Source organism: Oncorhynchus tshawytscha, linkage group LG03 (assembly GCF_018296145.1).
Source record: "Oncorhynchus tshawytscha isolate Ot180627B linkage group LG03, Otsh_v2.0, whole genome shotgun sequence".
NCBI lineage: Eukaryota > Metazoa > Chordata > Actinopteri > Salmoniformes > Salmonidae > Oncorhynchus > Oncorhynchus tshawytscha.
Window position 1 is genome coordinate 34048076 of NC_056431.1, and position 16564 is coordinate 34064639.

Sequence of the window (16564 nt, forward strand, 5' to 3'; positions counted from 1 at the left end):
TGAGTCAGGTTCCCATACATTTTCTATGGGATTGAGGTCAGGGCTTTGTGATGGCCACTCCAATACCTTGACTTTGTTATCCTTAAGCCATTTTACCACAACTTTGGAAGTATGCTTGGGGTCAATGTCCATTTGGAACACCCATTTGCGACCTAGCTTTAACTTCCTGAATGATGTCTTGAGATGTTGCTTCCAATATATCCACATAATTTTCCCACCTCATGATGCCATCTATTTTGTGAAGTGCACCAGTCCCTTCTGCAGCAACGCTCCCCCAGAACATGATGCTGTCACCCCTGTGCTTCACAGTCGGGATGGTGTTCTTCGGCTTGCAAGCCTCCCCCTTTTTCCTCCAAACATAACGATGGTCATTATGGCCAAACAGTTCCATTTTTGTTTCATCAGACCAGAGGACATTTCTCCTAAAAGTACGATCTTTGTCCCCATGTGCAGTTGCAAACCGTAGTCTGGCTTTTTTATGGTGGTTTTGAAGCAGTGGCTTCTTCCTTGCTGAGCGGCCATTCAGGTTGTCGATATAGGCCTCGTTTTACTGTGGATATAGATACGTTTGTACCCGTTTCCTCCAGCATCTTCACAATGTCCTTCGCTGTTGTTCTGGGATTGATTTGCACTTTTTGCACCAAAGTATGTTCATCTGTAGGAGACAGAACACATCTCCTTCCTGAGCGGTATGATTGCTGCGTGGTCCCATGGTGTTTATACTTGCGTACTATTGTTTGTACAGATGAACGTGGTACATTCAGGTGTTTGGAAATTGCTTCCAAGGATGACCCACACTTGTGGAGGTCTACAATTTATTTCTGAGGTCTTGGCTGATATATTTTGATTTTCCCATGATGTCAAGCAAAGAGGCACTGAGTTTGAAGGTAAGGCCTTGAAATACATCCACAGGTATACCCCCAATTGACTCAAATGATGTCACTTAGCCTCTCAGAAGCTTCTAAAGCCATGACATAATTTTCTGGAATTTTCCAAACTGTTTAAAGGCACAGTCCACTTAGTGTATGTGAACTTCTGACCCACTGGAATTGTGATACAGAGAATTATAAGTGAAATAATCTGTCTGTAAACAATTGTTGGAAAAATGACTTGTGTCATGCACAAAGTAGATGCCCTAACCGACTTGCCAAAACTTCCGACTTCAACTAGGTATGCAAGTCAGCCTTGACATTTTTATATAATATCGTCCGATTCCAATATTTTCACCAATATATCGTGCATCCCTAGTGTGAACGATGCTGAAACGGTGTAGACAAAGAGCTCTTCACTAGACACCAAAACATTCAAAGGCCTTTTTTCTCAAAAGTGAGTTTACTTTCAAAGCAGAATTACATTACCATTGTTCCTCAAATGCAGTGTATGACATTCCAATTTGTAGCTCTGAGTCTCTACTTTTATCCAATGTAAAAAACACCATTTCACATTTTGCCAACTAAGACCGAATCCAGGTGTTGAGTCACATATTTTCTTTCTGCAAAGAAAATAAATAAAGCATTGATACCTAAACGATACCAAACAAAATAAATAAAGGAACAGGGAGGGCTGACTTCCCCCAGTATTTTCAAGTTTCTGCTCAAAAACACATTTTTAATAGAAACAAACTAAATTGGATGTTCTGGGTCCACAACAATGATTAAAATACACCATTTTTAAGGACTGTGAAAAATCAGGTGTGTACCAACTAGACAGTTGTGTTTGGCAAGCGTTTTTTTTCTGTAGCACACTTGTGATGGAGTTTTCAAAACAAATGGCAACTGGATTGAAGCAAATAATAACGATTATGCCAGGTAGGCATAGGCTATTTCGTAGATACCTTTCAATTGCCTTTCCATATACCCAAAAACGATTAGGCTATTATTAGCATCGCTAATGGCTACAGAAAGTGGTAGACATATAGGCCCTATGCGCACTGCACAGCAGGGCTCGACATTCAGGTACATTTTCCAGTGGCACATCGGACCAATACCAACTGAAAGCTACTGGCAAAAAAAATTATAATACTGGCCCTGGGTCAAGATCTGTAAGGAAAGCGAATGATGCGTGCATAACTTCAATAGAAGGTGATTTTATCTTTCATTTGCAGGCTGAGCAAGTAGCCTACACAGGGATCATACAGACATTGACAAATCAAATGAATGTACTTTCAATGACTTTAAGCACTTAACATTAATTTAAGGACCTACATTTTATATTTAATTGTTGTAATCTCCTATAGAAAAAAAAACTCTAAATGTATGCAATAAAGTATGCATTTCCACCTTGAGTTTTTAATTTTTTTTTATATAGCTCTACTCAAGTGGCATTATGCATTGACATTCACACAATTTTGACATTCTAGAATATGTCAAAATAATGTGGGCAATGCCTAACTAAATAGACTCCATGAGTTCCTCTGTCCAGTATCTGTGTTCTTTTGCCCATTGAAATATTTAACTTTCATTGGCCAGTCTGAGATATGGCTTCTTTTTTGCAACTCTGTCTACAAGGCCAGCATCCTGGAGTCACCTCTTCATTATTGATGTTGAGACTGGTGTTTTGCGAGTACTATTTAATGGAGCTGCCAGTTGAGGACTTGAGGCATCTGTTTCTCAAACTAGACACTTTAATGTACTTGTCCTCTTGCTCAGTAGTTTACCGGGGCCTCCCACTCTTTCTATTCTGGTTAGGGCCAGTTTGCGCTGTTCCGTGAAGGGAGTAGTACAGAGCGTTGTATGAGATCTTCAGTTTTCTTGGCAATTTCTCGTATGGAAAAGCCTTCACTTCGCAGAACAAGAATAGACTGACGAGTTTCAGAAGAAAGGTATTTGTTTCTGGCCATTTTGAGCCTGTAATCAAACCCACAAATGCTGATGCTCCAGATACTCAAGTCTAAAGAAGGACAGTTTTATTGCTTTTTTAATTCAGCACAACAGTTTTCAACTGTGCTAGCAAAATTGCAAAAGGGATCTCTAATGATCAATTAGCCTTTTAAAATGATAAACTTGAATTAGCTAACACAACGTGCCAATGGAACACAGGAGTGATGGTTGTATACACTGCTCAAAAAAATAAAGGGAACACTAAAATAACACATCCTAGATCTGAATGAAATATTCTTATTAAATACTTTTTTCTTTACATAGTTGAATGTGCTGACAACAAAGTCACACAAAAATGATCAATGGAAATCAAATGTATCAAACCATGGAGGTCTGGATTTGGAGTCACACTCAAAATTAGTATATATAGTATATATATATATATGACTGTTATATATTATATATATATATATGTGTAAGTATAAATGTATATAGATATGTATATATGTATATACATATATACGTGTATATATATATATGATCCTCATTTTGACTTGTTTTAAGGACATTACATCAAAGTTGGATCAGCCTGTAGTGTGGTATATATATATATATATATATATATATATATATATATATATATATATATATATATATATATATATATATATATATATATATATATATATATATATATATATATATATATATATATATATATATATATATATATATATGTGTGTGTGTATAAATATGTATATTTCTGTGATAGATATATCTATCTAAACATGAATGCATACAAATACACATACATAAACTCAGCAAAAAAAGAAACGTCCCTTTTTCGGGACCCTGTCTTTGAAAGATAATTCGTAAAAATTCAAGTAACTTCAAAGATCTTCCTTGTAAAGGGTTTAACTTCTTGGTGACGGGGCAGTATTTTCACGTCCGGATGAAATGCATGCCCAAATTCAACTGCCTGCTACTCATCCCCAGAAGATAAGATATGCATATTATTAGTAGATGTGGATAGAAAACACTGCTTGAATCATGTCTGTGAGTATAACAGAACTTATTTATCAGGTGAAACCCCGAGGACTAACCATTCAGATTTGATTTTTTTAGGTCACTCTTTTCAATGAGTTTTCATTGGGCATCCAGATTTCTAAGGGACCTTCTTGCAGTTCCTATCGCTTCCACTGGATGTCAACAGTCTTTAGAAATTGGTTGAGGTTATTCCTTTGTGTATTGAAGTACGGACATCTTGAACGAAGGTCACTTTAAGTGTACTGTTAGATAGAGGCGCGTGACCAGAAAGCTAGCTTCAGTTTGTTTTCTTCCTGTATTGAACACAGATCATCCCGTCTTAAATTTGATCAATTATTTACGTTAAAAAATACCTAAAGTTGTATTACAAAAGTAGTTCGAAATATTTTGGCAAAGATTACAGGTAACTTTTGAGATATTTTGTAGTCACATTGAGCAAGTTGGAACCGGTGTTTTTCTGGATCAAACGTGCCAAATTAAATGGACATTTTGGATACATATCGTTGGAATTAAATCGAACAAAAAGGACCATCTGTGATGTTTATGGGACGTATTGGAGTGCCAACAAAAGAAGCTCGTCAAAGGTAAGGCATGAATAATATTTTTATTTCTGCGTTTTGTGTCGCGCCTGCAGGGTTGAAATATGGTTTCTCTCTTTTTTATTACGGAGGTGCTATCCTCAGATAATAGCATTGTTTCCTTTCGCCGAAAAGCCTTTTTGAAATCTGACATGTTTGCTGGATTCACAACAAGTGTAGCTTTAATTTGCTATCTTGCATGTGTGATTTAATGAAAGTTAGATTTTTATAGTAATTTATTTGAATTTGGCGCTCTGCATTTTCCCTGGCTTTTGGCCAGGTGGGACGCGTCCCACATATCCCAGAGAGGTTAAACATTGTTTCCCATGCTTGTTCAATGAACCATAAACAATTAATGAACATACACCTGTAGAACGGTCTTTAAGACACTAAAAGCTTACAGATGGTAGGCAATTAAGGCCACAGTTATGAAAACATAGGACACTAAGAGGCCTTTCTACTGACTGAAAAACACCAAAAGAAAGATGCCCAGGGTCCCTGCTGATCTGTGTGAACGTGCCTTGGGCATGCTGCAAGGAGGCATGAAGACTGCAGATGTGGCCAAGGCAATAAATTGCAATGTCCGTACTGTGAGTCGCCTAAGGCAGCACTACAGGGAGACAGGACAGACAGCTGATCGTCCCTCACAGTGGAAGACCACGTGTAACAACACCTGCACAGGATCGGTACATCCGAACATCACACCTGAGGGACAAGTACAGGGTGGCAACAACAACTTCCCGAGTTACACCAGGAACGCACAATCCCTCCATCAGTGCACAGACTGCCCGCAATAGGCTGAGAGAGGCTGGACTGAGGGCTTGTAGGCCTGTTGTAAGGCAGGTCCTCACCAGACATCACCGGCAACAACGTCACCTATGGGCACAAACCCACCATCGCTGGACCAGACAGGACTGGCAAAAACTGCTCTTCACTGACGAGTTGCGGTTTTGTCTCACCAGGGGTGATGGTCGGATTCACGTTTATCGTCAAAGGAATGAGCATTACACCGAGGCCTGTACTCTGAAGCGGAATCGATTTGGAGGTTGGAGGGACTGAGCTTGTTGTAATTGCAGGCAATCTCAACGCTGTGCGTTATGGGGAAGACATCCTCCTCCCTCATGTGGTACCCTTCCTGCAGGCTCATCCTGACATGACCCACCAGCATGACAATGCCACCAGCCATACTGCTCGTTCTGTGCATGATTTCCTGCAAGACAGGAATGTCAGTGTTCTGCCATGGCCAGCGAAGAGCCCGGATCTCAATCCCATTGAGCACGTCTGGGATTTGCTGGATCGGAGGGTGATGGCTAGGGCCAATTCCCCCCAGAAATGTCAGGGAACTTGCAGGTGCCTTGGTGTAAGAGTGGGGTAACATCTCACAACAAAAACAGGCAAATCTGGTGCAGTCCATGAGGAGGAGATGCACTGCAGTACTTAATGCAGCTGGTGACCACACCAGATACTGACTGTTACTTTTGATTTTGACCCCCCCTTTGTTCAGGGACACATTATTCAATTTCTGTTAGTCACATGTCTGTGGAACTTGTTCAGTTTATGTCTCAGTTGTTAAATCTTATATTCATCCAAATATTTACAGGTTAAGCTAAGTTTTCTGGAAATAAACACAGTTGACAGTGAGAGGACGTTCCTTTTTTTAATGTTGTTTTTCATCTAACCTTCATTTAACTAGAACATATTTTTATTTACAATGACGGCCTACCCCGGCCAAACCCTGAACCCTTGTGATACAGTCTGGAATCAAACCAGGGTCTGTAATGACACCTCTAGCACTGAGTGCCTTAGATCGCTGTGCCACTCGGGAGTCTTACACACAGAAGTATACATGGATTCTGTACTGTAGATATGTGGAAGAGATGGAGTAGGGGCCTGAGGGCACACTGTTGTGAAATCTGTGAATGTACTGTGATGTTTTTAAAATTGTATAACTACCTTAATTTTGCTGGACCCCAGGAAGATTAGCTGCTACCTTGTATCCATAATAAATACAAAATTGTCCCGTTTCCATTCGTCAGTGACTCAGCATTGTCACATGTTCCCATGTCACCCACAATAGGGCAGGCAGTGGAAACCCGATCAGGATATTTACACACACACAAAGGTGGAATTGCCAACAGACATGTAGAATGGGTGTCTTTGCTGCATGCAGCCAGTGCACAGGCAGGTGGGACATAAATGGACTGATACAGTAGGAAGGTAGGTGTGTGTGTGGGCATGTGTCTCGATCTCTCCCTTACGATCAAATTGGCTGTGCCTCTGTTTGAAGGTGCTCTGTAGGTTGGAGTTGAGCTGGGAGATCGGGGCCTTCAGGTCTGAGTGGCTCTGCTGGCTCAGCTTTTCCTCCATCTCCAGGGTACAGCATGAGTAGCCCTGAGGACACACCTTTAGGGGGGCTCCTACAGGCACAGACAGGGGAAGAAAAAATCCTGTTACACACTATATAGTTGTGGACAAAAGTTGAGAATGACACAAATATTAATTTTCAAAGTCTGCTGCCTCAGTTGGTATGATGGCAATTTGCGTATGCAACCAGAATGTTATGAAGAGTGATCAGATGGAATTGCAATTAAATGCAAAGTCCTTCTTTGCCATGCAATTGAACTTAATCCCCCCCAAAACATTTCCACTGCATTTCAGCCCTGCCACAAAAGGACCAACTGACATGTCAGTGATTCTCTCGTTAACACAAATGCGAGATTTGATGAGGACAAGGCTGGAGATCCCTCTGTCATGCTGATTGAGTTCGAATAACAGACTGTAAACTTCAAAAGGAGGGTGGTGCATGGAATCATTGTTCTTCCTCTGTCAAACATGGTTACCTGCAATGAAACACGTGCCGTCATCATTGCTTTGCACAAAAGGGGCTTCACAGGCAAGGATATTGCTGCCAGTAAGATTGCACCTAAATCAACCATTTATCGGATCATCAAGAACATCAAGAAGAGCGGTTCAATTGTTGTGAAGAAGGGTTCATGGCGCACAAGAAAGTCCAGCTAGCGCCAGGACCGTCTCCTAAAGTTGATTCAGCTGCGGGATCGGGGCACCACCAGTACAGAACTTGCTCAGGAATGGCAACAGGCAGGTGTGAGTGCATCTGCACACACAGTGAGGTGAAGACTTTGATGATGGCCTGGTGTCAAGAAGGGCAGCAAAAAAGCCACTTCTCTCCAGGAAAAACATCAGGGACAGACTGATATTCTGCGAAAGGTACAGGGATTGGACTGCTGAGGACTGGGATAAAGTCATTTTCTCTGATGAATCCCCTTTCCGAATGTTTGGGGCATCTGGAAAAAAGCTTGTCCGGAGAAGACAAGGTGAGCGCTACCATCAGTCCATTGTCATGCCAACAGTAAAGCATCCCGAGACCATTCATGTGTGGGGTTGCTTCTCAGCCAAGGGAGTGGCTCACTCAATTTTTCCTAAGAACACAGCCATGAATAAAGAATGGTACCAACACATCCTCCGAGAGCAACTTCTCCCAACCATCCAGGAACAGTTTGGTAAGGAACAATGCCTTTTCCAGCATGATAGGTATAACGTTTGCCTTATGGCAAGGTGCTCCAAGTGGCTCGGAGAATAAATCATCAATATTTTGGGTCCATGGCTAGGAACCTCCCAGGCCTTAATCCCACTGAGAACTTGTGGTCAATCCTCAAGAGGCTGGTAGACAAACAAAAACAACTCACAAATTCTGACAAACTCCAAGCATTGATTTTGCAAGAATGGGCTGCCATCAGGATGTGGCCCAGAAGTTAACGGACAGCATGCCAGGTCGGATTGCAGGGGTCTTGAAAAAGAAGGGTCAACACTGCAAATATTGACTCTTTGCATCAACTTCATGTAATTGTCAATAAAAGTATTTGACACTTATGAAATGCTTGTAATTATAATTCCTTATTCCATAGTAACATCTGACAGAAAATATCTAGACAGTGAAGCAGCAAACTTTGTGGAAATTAATTTGTGTCATTCTCAAAACTTTTGGCCACGACTGTAGATACAAACCCACACTAACCACCGAAAAAAAAAGTTCACACACAACACATAATTACACAATATAAAAAACAAACCTACTTCTGTTTCCAGGAAATTAAAAGTTGAGAAAGTAAGAATTCTGTCCACAAAGGTCCCAAAATGTTTATTACAGTGCCTTCAGAAAGTATTTACACCCCTTGACTTTTTACACATTTTGTGGGACTACCATGTCATTTTTTGTCAATACATAATGCATAATGCATTTCATGTAAAACATTTAATCCTTTTTTAATACCTCAAGCACTTAATCGCTCAGCACTAGACAAATAAAAGAAAGTGACCTGTAAAATGTGATGTAGTTTTATTGGAATTTGCAGATGTTGTTGGTATGTAAAGAATCTGCTAACTTATGACATGACTTACCACATCTTTAAGTGAATAAGGTGCCTTGTGAATCAGCAGAAAATATAGAATAATGCTCAAGAAAGATGTATTTTTCTATTTTAACTCCACAGTAAGCAACCCATTCTCTAACTTCCCTTAAACGGGCAGCCCAGTAATAGAATTTAACATATGGTGTCCCAGGCCTCCCTGCTTCACACAAATCAAACTTTATTTGTCACATGCGCCAAATACAACAAGTGTAGACTTCACAGTGAAATGTTTACTTACAAGCCCTTAACCAACAGCGCAGTTCAAGAAGAGTTAAGAAAATATTTACCAAGTAGACTAAAATAAAAAGTAATAATAAAAAGTAACACAATAAGAATAACGAGGCTATATACAGGGGGCACAGGTACCGAGTCAGTGTGTGGGGGTAGAGGTTAATTGAAGTAATTTGTACATGTAGGTGGGGGTGAAGTGACTATGCATAGATAATAAACAACGAGTAGCAGTACAAAAAGAGAGGGGGGATTCCATGTAAATTGTCCGGTGGCGATTATATTAAATTGTTCAGAAGCCTTATGGCTTGGGGGTAGAAGCTGTTGAGGAGCCTTTTGGTCCTAGACTCTTCACTCCGGTACCGCTTACCATGTGGTAGCAGAGAAAACTGTCTATACTTGGGTGACTGGAGTCAGAGACTTTTATGGGCTTTCCTCTGACACCACCTATTGTATAGGTCCTGGATGGCAGGGAGCTTGGTTATGTACTGGGCCGTTCGCACTACCCTCTGTAGCGCCTTACGGTCGATGCCGAGCAGTTGCCATACCAGGCGGTGATGCAACCGGTCAGGATGCTCTCGATGGTGCAGCTGTATAACTTTTTGAGGATCTTGGGGACCCATGCCAAATCTTTTCAGTCTCCTGAGGGGGATTAGGTTTTGTCGTGCCCTCTTCACGACTGTCTTGGTATGTTTGGACCATGATAGTTCATTGATGACGTGGACACAAAGGAACTTAAAACTCTCGACCCGCTCCACTACAGCCCTGCCGATGTTAATTGGGTCCTGTTTGGCCCGCCTTTTCCTGTAGTCCACGATCCGCTCCTTTGTCTTGCTCACATTGAGGGAGAGGTTGTTGTCCTGGCACCACACTACCAGTTCTTTGACCTCATCCCTATAGGCTGTCTCATCGTTGTCGGTGATCAGGCCTACCACTGTTGTGTCATCAGCAAACTTAATGATGGTGTTTGACCGTGCAGTCGTGGGTGAACAGGGATACAGGAGGGGCCCTGGTGTTAAGGATCAGCGTGGCAGATGTGTTGTTACCTACTCTTACCACCTGGGGGCAGCCCGTCAGGAAGTCCAGGATCCAGTTGTAGAGGGTTTAATCCCAGGGTCCTTAGCTTAGTGAGGAGCTTCGTGGGCACTATGGTGTTGAACATTAAGCTGTAGTCAATGAACAGCATTCTCACATAGGTGTTCCTTTTGTCCGTAGGTACAGAAGGGTAACTCAAGAAGTTTACCCTGGAAAACCATCTATGCAAAAAAAAGAATTTTTTAAATTTAATGCAAGTTATTTATTCTCCTCAACGTGACGTCTGATAGCAACCATCAGTCCAAACGTTATATGGCGAGCTTCTGCAGCTGTTGCTCATTTGGGAGTAATAGACACACACACTGACAGGCGGTGGGGTGGACGAATAAAGACAGGCTTGAGCCGGGGAGAGAAGTTTGAGTGCGGATGTTAAACGAACTTAACCTATAAACTTCCACCTGAAGAAGGCACAGTGATGCCAAAACATTGGTGTTTAGCCCAATAAATGACTGGGAGTTTATATATGGAGTGTGCGACTATAAAAATAGTTTATTTGCCGTTAGTCAGCACCTCCACACAAAATTTCTGGCTGTGCACCAGAAACGAGCTTAACCTGACAATTTTAGCAATTTCTTAGCGCTGACATCTCATCTGGAGACGTCAGTCTCGCTTCTATTCTAACCCACGGAATCATTCGAAATCAAACCAAGCCCTCTGCTCTGCTGTACAGAACAATTGACAAGTTTGACAAAGAGTGGTCAAAGTGGACTCAACCTCAAATTATCACAGGGGTTAGAGTGGTGCTGCAGCACGGTGGGTAGGAGAGGCGAAGAGGCTGAATGCGAAGTCGCAGCTGTAATAACGTTTCCTTTTTAAAGGTGGCTGTTGGAATTTGGGAACAACACAGGGGTTCTTTCACTCCGCCCAGGCTCCCAATGGCATGTTTGGGTTTTCCCCAACAGTGCTCCGCTCGCTCAGTCAGCGACTCTGGCCCTTCCCGTCTGGGCTGTCTCAACTTATTGTTACTAGTTAGAATAGTACAATACACAAGGTGCAATTTGGAAATTTGTTTGTGCATCAGCAGTTTTTATTTTGTTATGTCAGTCACTCAATTAGCCCATGTCAGCCATTTGATTTATTTATTGTTAAGTTAGCTGGCTGCTTGCCTATCTGAACTTGTAGTAGTCATGGTCGAATTACAGACCGTGGGGGGGCCATTGATTGTTAGTCACGCTCACTCTGGTATTATATTTAAAAAACTGACAACATGCTCGCCACCCTATGGCAAAATGTGTAGAATTTCAGTAAACGAGCTTTAAAACTGCAAAATCTTCTCTCCGACCCATGGCAAATGTGTAGAATTGCAGCAAACTTGCTTTAAAACTTTTTCTCTCTCCGCTATCAAAACAGCAGACGCTAAAATGCTTTGCTTGCAAGGTGAGAACAAAAACTCCACCCATCTAAATATGTATCTAAACACTTCTACATTAATGTGGATACTACCATGATTACAGAGATTACAGAGATTAACCACCCCCATAATGCTAACCCCTCCGTTCGCTGTAATGTTGTGTGTCCAACTTCCTCTCTCATCATTATTCACGATTCATTCAGGAATATCCACAATCATGGTAGCATCCACATTGTGTTTAGAAAAATATGATATTCTTATTTACAATAAAAGTGACTCCAAAATTACACAATAAAATAGTTACCATTCATTTCTATTGGGCACAAAATAATCTGAGACAAACAAACAAACAAACAGAAAATGCATCCAACAACTTACATCCAAAAGCTTGATGTAATTATTGTGTGCTAGGAATATGGGACCAAATAATAAATTAAAAGACTACTTTAATACACATAAGTGAATTTGTCCCAATACTTTTGGGGAGACTGGACAAAAAGTGTTGAAAAAAATAAAAATAAACTTAAATAGATTTGGATGAAAATACCATTAAATTAAAACTGACAGGATGCACTTTAACCTCAGTCATTGTACCATTTCAAATCCAAAGTGCTGTGGTACAGAGCCAAAACCAAAAGAAAAAAATGGTCTCTGTCCCAATACTTTTGACGCTCACTGGATATCAAGAGCTATTGAGAGAATAATCTTACAATGTTGCAGTCCAGAAATGAGAGCTTTACCATCTATGCCACCTGTGCCTCTGATGGAGACTATAGAACTGTCATCAACACATGCTTCAGTATTCCCCCTTTTCTCCAAAAGCATTTGTGCGCACAGGCCCCATATCAAAAAGATCCCACACTGCTCACCAATGTGCCTTAGCAGAATGCAATTTAGAAGCTTGTGTGGTCCAGAAACGAGAATTCTAGGACTTAGTGTATAGATCAAGGGAGACTAAAGTGAGAGAATTAATAAAGATGCTCAAAAAAGCATGTATCTGTAGTGGGTGTTCAACTTTAAAATGCAATAGACTGTGTAAGACAAACTCCCCAAAGAAAATACAGCAGACAAATGCATACAGTGGGGCAAAAAAGTATTTAGTCAGCCACCAATTGTGCAAGTTCTCCCACTTAAAAAAAGATGAGAGAGGCCTGTAATTTTCATCATAGGTACACTTCAACTATGACAGACAAAATGAGAAAGAAAATCCTGAAAATCACATTGTAGGATTTTTTATGAATTTATTTGCAAATTATGGTGGAAAATAAGTATTTGGTCAATTTGACCCCACGGGGTGAGATCTTGCGTGGAGCCCCAGATCGAGGGAGATTATCAGTGGTCTTGTATGTCTTCCATTTCCTAATAATTGCTCCCACAGTTGATTTCTTCAAACCAAGCTGCTTACCTATTGCAGATTCAGTCTTTCCAGCCTGGTGCAGGTCTACAATTTTGTTTCTGGTGTCCTTTGACAGCTCTTTGGTCTTGGCCATAGTGGAGTTTGGAGTGTGACTGTTTGAGGTTGTGGACAGGTGTCTTTTATACTGATAACAAGTTCAAACAGGTGCCATTAATACAGGTAACGAGTGGAGGACAGAGGAGCCTCTTAAAGAAGAAGTTACAGGTCTGTGAGAGCCAGAAATCTCATTAAATCTCATTCATTAAAAATCCTACAATGTGATTTTCAGGATTTTCTTTCTCATTTTGTCTGTCATAGTTGAAGTGTACCTATGATGAAAATTACAGGCCTCTCTCATCTTTTTTTAAGTGGGAGAACTTGCACAATTGGTGGCTGACTAAATACTTTTTTGCCCCACTGTTTGTTGTCCCAATGTCTCAATGGTGGATCTCCTCACAGGTGAGTGAATCAGCCCATGCCTGGTGAACAGCACTTGGTTGATCTCTGGGAGCAGGACACAAAGAGCAGAATAGATTATGTGAGGCAAAAGTGAGTGACAAGAATTAATAAAATAAATCACAGCAAAGGAATGTAGTTTGTGAGCTAGGAAATGAACACACTGACAGTCAGGGTGCTCTGCAGTAATCCTACTCCAACTACTTACAAGGATAACGTGGCATTTGTTATTTGTCAGTATAAATTAAATTAACGGAACCTGCCTTGATTGTATTAGCTTTACACTGCTTGTCCTATAGATTTGTTTAGTATTAAATTATTAATAAACTGATAGCTAAAATGCTCCTTGTCCAGGAATGACATGGTAGCTAGTGATAAGGCCATGTGCTCCTGTTAGCTAGCAACAGATCTACTTGTTGTAACTAGCTAGCTAACTAAGGTTGCTGCATTCTAAGTTGGGAGTAATTTTACAGCTTGCATTGATGACATGTTTCAATAACTAAATATTTGGATACATTCTTTTATAAAAAAGACTATCTGATAGCTGTTTTTTCAGATTGAGATCTCTCTCGATTGGAAGACATGATCAGCAGTGATAGCCCCGATCCACATCAATGGGACTCCAGTAGTTTTAAGTTCCTTGGCTTCCACATCACCGAGGACTTAACATGGACCACCACTCTTGTCAAGAGGACGCAACAGTGTCTACTTCCTAAGGCAGCTGAAGATATTTGGCATGCCACCCCAGGTCCTCTCCAAATACTACCGCTGCAACATTAAGAACATCCTGACCGGTTGCATCATGGCCTGGTACGGCCCACCATCGTACAGACCAACAGGCACAGAGATAGAAACTATCTACAAGCCATCAGACTGCTGAACCATTGAGCTGGACCTGCACTGACTCTCCGCACCTTAACACACAAGCACAGATGCACTCACTCACCCACACAGATATACACTCATCCACAACACACACACAAACTGCTGCTACCAAACTCTTTTATTATTGCTAAATATAGTGCATTCGAGAAAGTATTCAGACCCCTTCACCTTTTTCACATTTTGTTACGTTACAGCCTTACTCTAAAATTTATGAAAACATATTTTTATTCATCAAATGACATACCCCATAATGACAAAGCAAAAACATATTTTTAGAAATGTTAGCAAATGTATACAACTAAAAAAAAACTGAAAGAACATTTACATAAGTATTCAGGCTCTTTACTCAGTACTTTGATGAAGCACCTTTGGCAGCGATCACAGCCTCGAGTCTTCGTTGGTATGATGCTACAAGCTTGGAACGCCTGCGTTTGGGGAGTTTCTCCCATTCTTTATCATTTTATTTTTAACCCTTTTTCGTGGTACCCAATTAGTTGTTACAGTCTTCTCTCATCGCTGCAACTCCCATATGGACTCAGGAGAAAGCGAAAGTAAAGATTTGAGCGTTATCCGAAACACAACCCAACCAAGCCGCACTGCTTCTTGACAATACCCACTTAACCCGGAAGCCAGCCGCACCAATGTGTCGGATGAAACACCGCACACCTGGCGACCGTGTCAGCGTGCATGGCGCCTGGCCAGCCACAGGAGTCGCTAGTGTGCAATGGGACAAGGACATCCCTGATGGCCGAAACCTCACCTAACCCTGAAAACGCTGGGCCAATTATGTACCGCCCCATATGTCTCCCTCTCATGGCTGGCTGCGACAGAGCATGGACTCAAACCCAGAATCTCTAGTGGCACAGGTCTCTCCAGCAATGTTTGATCGGGTTCACGTCCAGGCTTTGGCTATGCCACTCAAGGACATTGAGACTTGTCCCAAAGCCACTCCTGAGTTGTCTTGGCTGTGTGCTTATTGTCATTGTCCTGTTGGAAGGTGAACCTTCGCTCCAGTCTGAGGTCCTGAGCAGGTTTTCATCAAGGATCTCTGTACTTTGCTCCATTCATCTTTCCCTCCATCCTGACTAGTCTCCCAGTCTCTGCCGCTGAACAACATCCCCACAGCATGATGCTGCCACCACCATGGTTCACCATAGGGATGGTGCCAGGTATCCTCCAGACGTGACGCTTAGCATTCAGGCCAAAGCGTTCAATCTTGGTTTCATCAGACCAGAGAATCTTGTTTCTCATGGTCTGAATGTCCCTTAGGTAACTTTTTTGCAAACTCCAAGCGGGCTGTCATGCGACTTTTAGAGAGGTGGCTTCCGTCTGGCCACTCTACCATAAAGGCTTGATTGGTGGAGTGCTGCACCAAGAATATGCAAAGCTGTCATCAAGGCAAAGGTTGGCCAAATAAATAAATAAATAAATAAATAAATAAATAAAATAAATAAATAAAATAAATAAATCAATAAATAAATCAATAAATAAATCAATAAATAAATCAATAAATAAATATATATATATATATATATATATATATATAGAGTAGGTGCCCAAACTTTTGACTGGTACTGTATAGATAAATATATTTGTGCCCATCATCTCAGTGAACTAATCCATTGAAGATGCCTAGACTAATAAACAAGTTATGCTTGACAAAGATGTCCATCCCACATTTTTATACAGACTACAATGAGTCCTAAAATTGTCCTGTGATAAAACGTATTGCAGAATGGTAGACTGTTTTAAAACCATTGGATGCAGAGGTTGCTACATGCATGTAAACAATATCACCAAAATCCATTACAAGGGAGAAGCGTTGTTTGAACAGTCTTTCTCCTATTTTCAATACGAAGGCATGATTTATTTCAATCAAAAAAATAAAAACAATTGGAATTTAGCTTCTTAGTCAGATTTTCTATATGCGTTACTAAGGACAACTTGTCATCAATCCAGACACCCAGGTACTTATATTGGGAAACAAGCTCTATTTGGGCTCCATATGTAGCGTGGGCGGCAGGGTAGCCTAGGTTGAAAGGTTGAAATCCCCGAGCTGACAAGGTACAAAATCTGTCGTTCTGCCCCTGAACAGGCAGTTAACCCACTGTTCCTAGGCCGTCATTGAAAATAAGAATTTGGTCTTAACTGACTTGCATAGTAAAATAAATGTTAAAAAAAAAAAAAAAAAAAAAAAAAAAAAAAATTGCAGGTAATCAGGGTCAACATTTTGTTACATAGAGAACAGCATGAGCTTGATTGTACTTGTATTTGTATAT

At 41.0% G+C, this 16564-nt stretch overlaps 1 protein-coding gene across 1 annotated transcript in view; it reads right to left on the bottom strand.

Moving 5' to 3' along the window:
* The window catches only part of LOC112234685 (glypican-4), a 95424-nt gene that overhangs the window by 33436 nt on the left and 45424 nt on the right, over positions 1 to 16564 (bottom strand). Inside the window, exon 2 of the mRNA XM_024402942.2 lies at positions 6703 to 6861. Within this exon, the coding sequence (XP_024258710.1) occupies positions 6703 to 6861 (159 nt within the window). The remainder of the gene's footprint in view (positions 1 to 6702; positions 6862 to 16564) is intronic.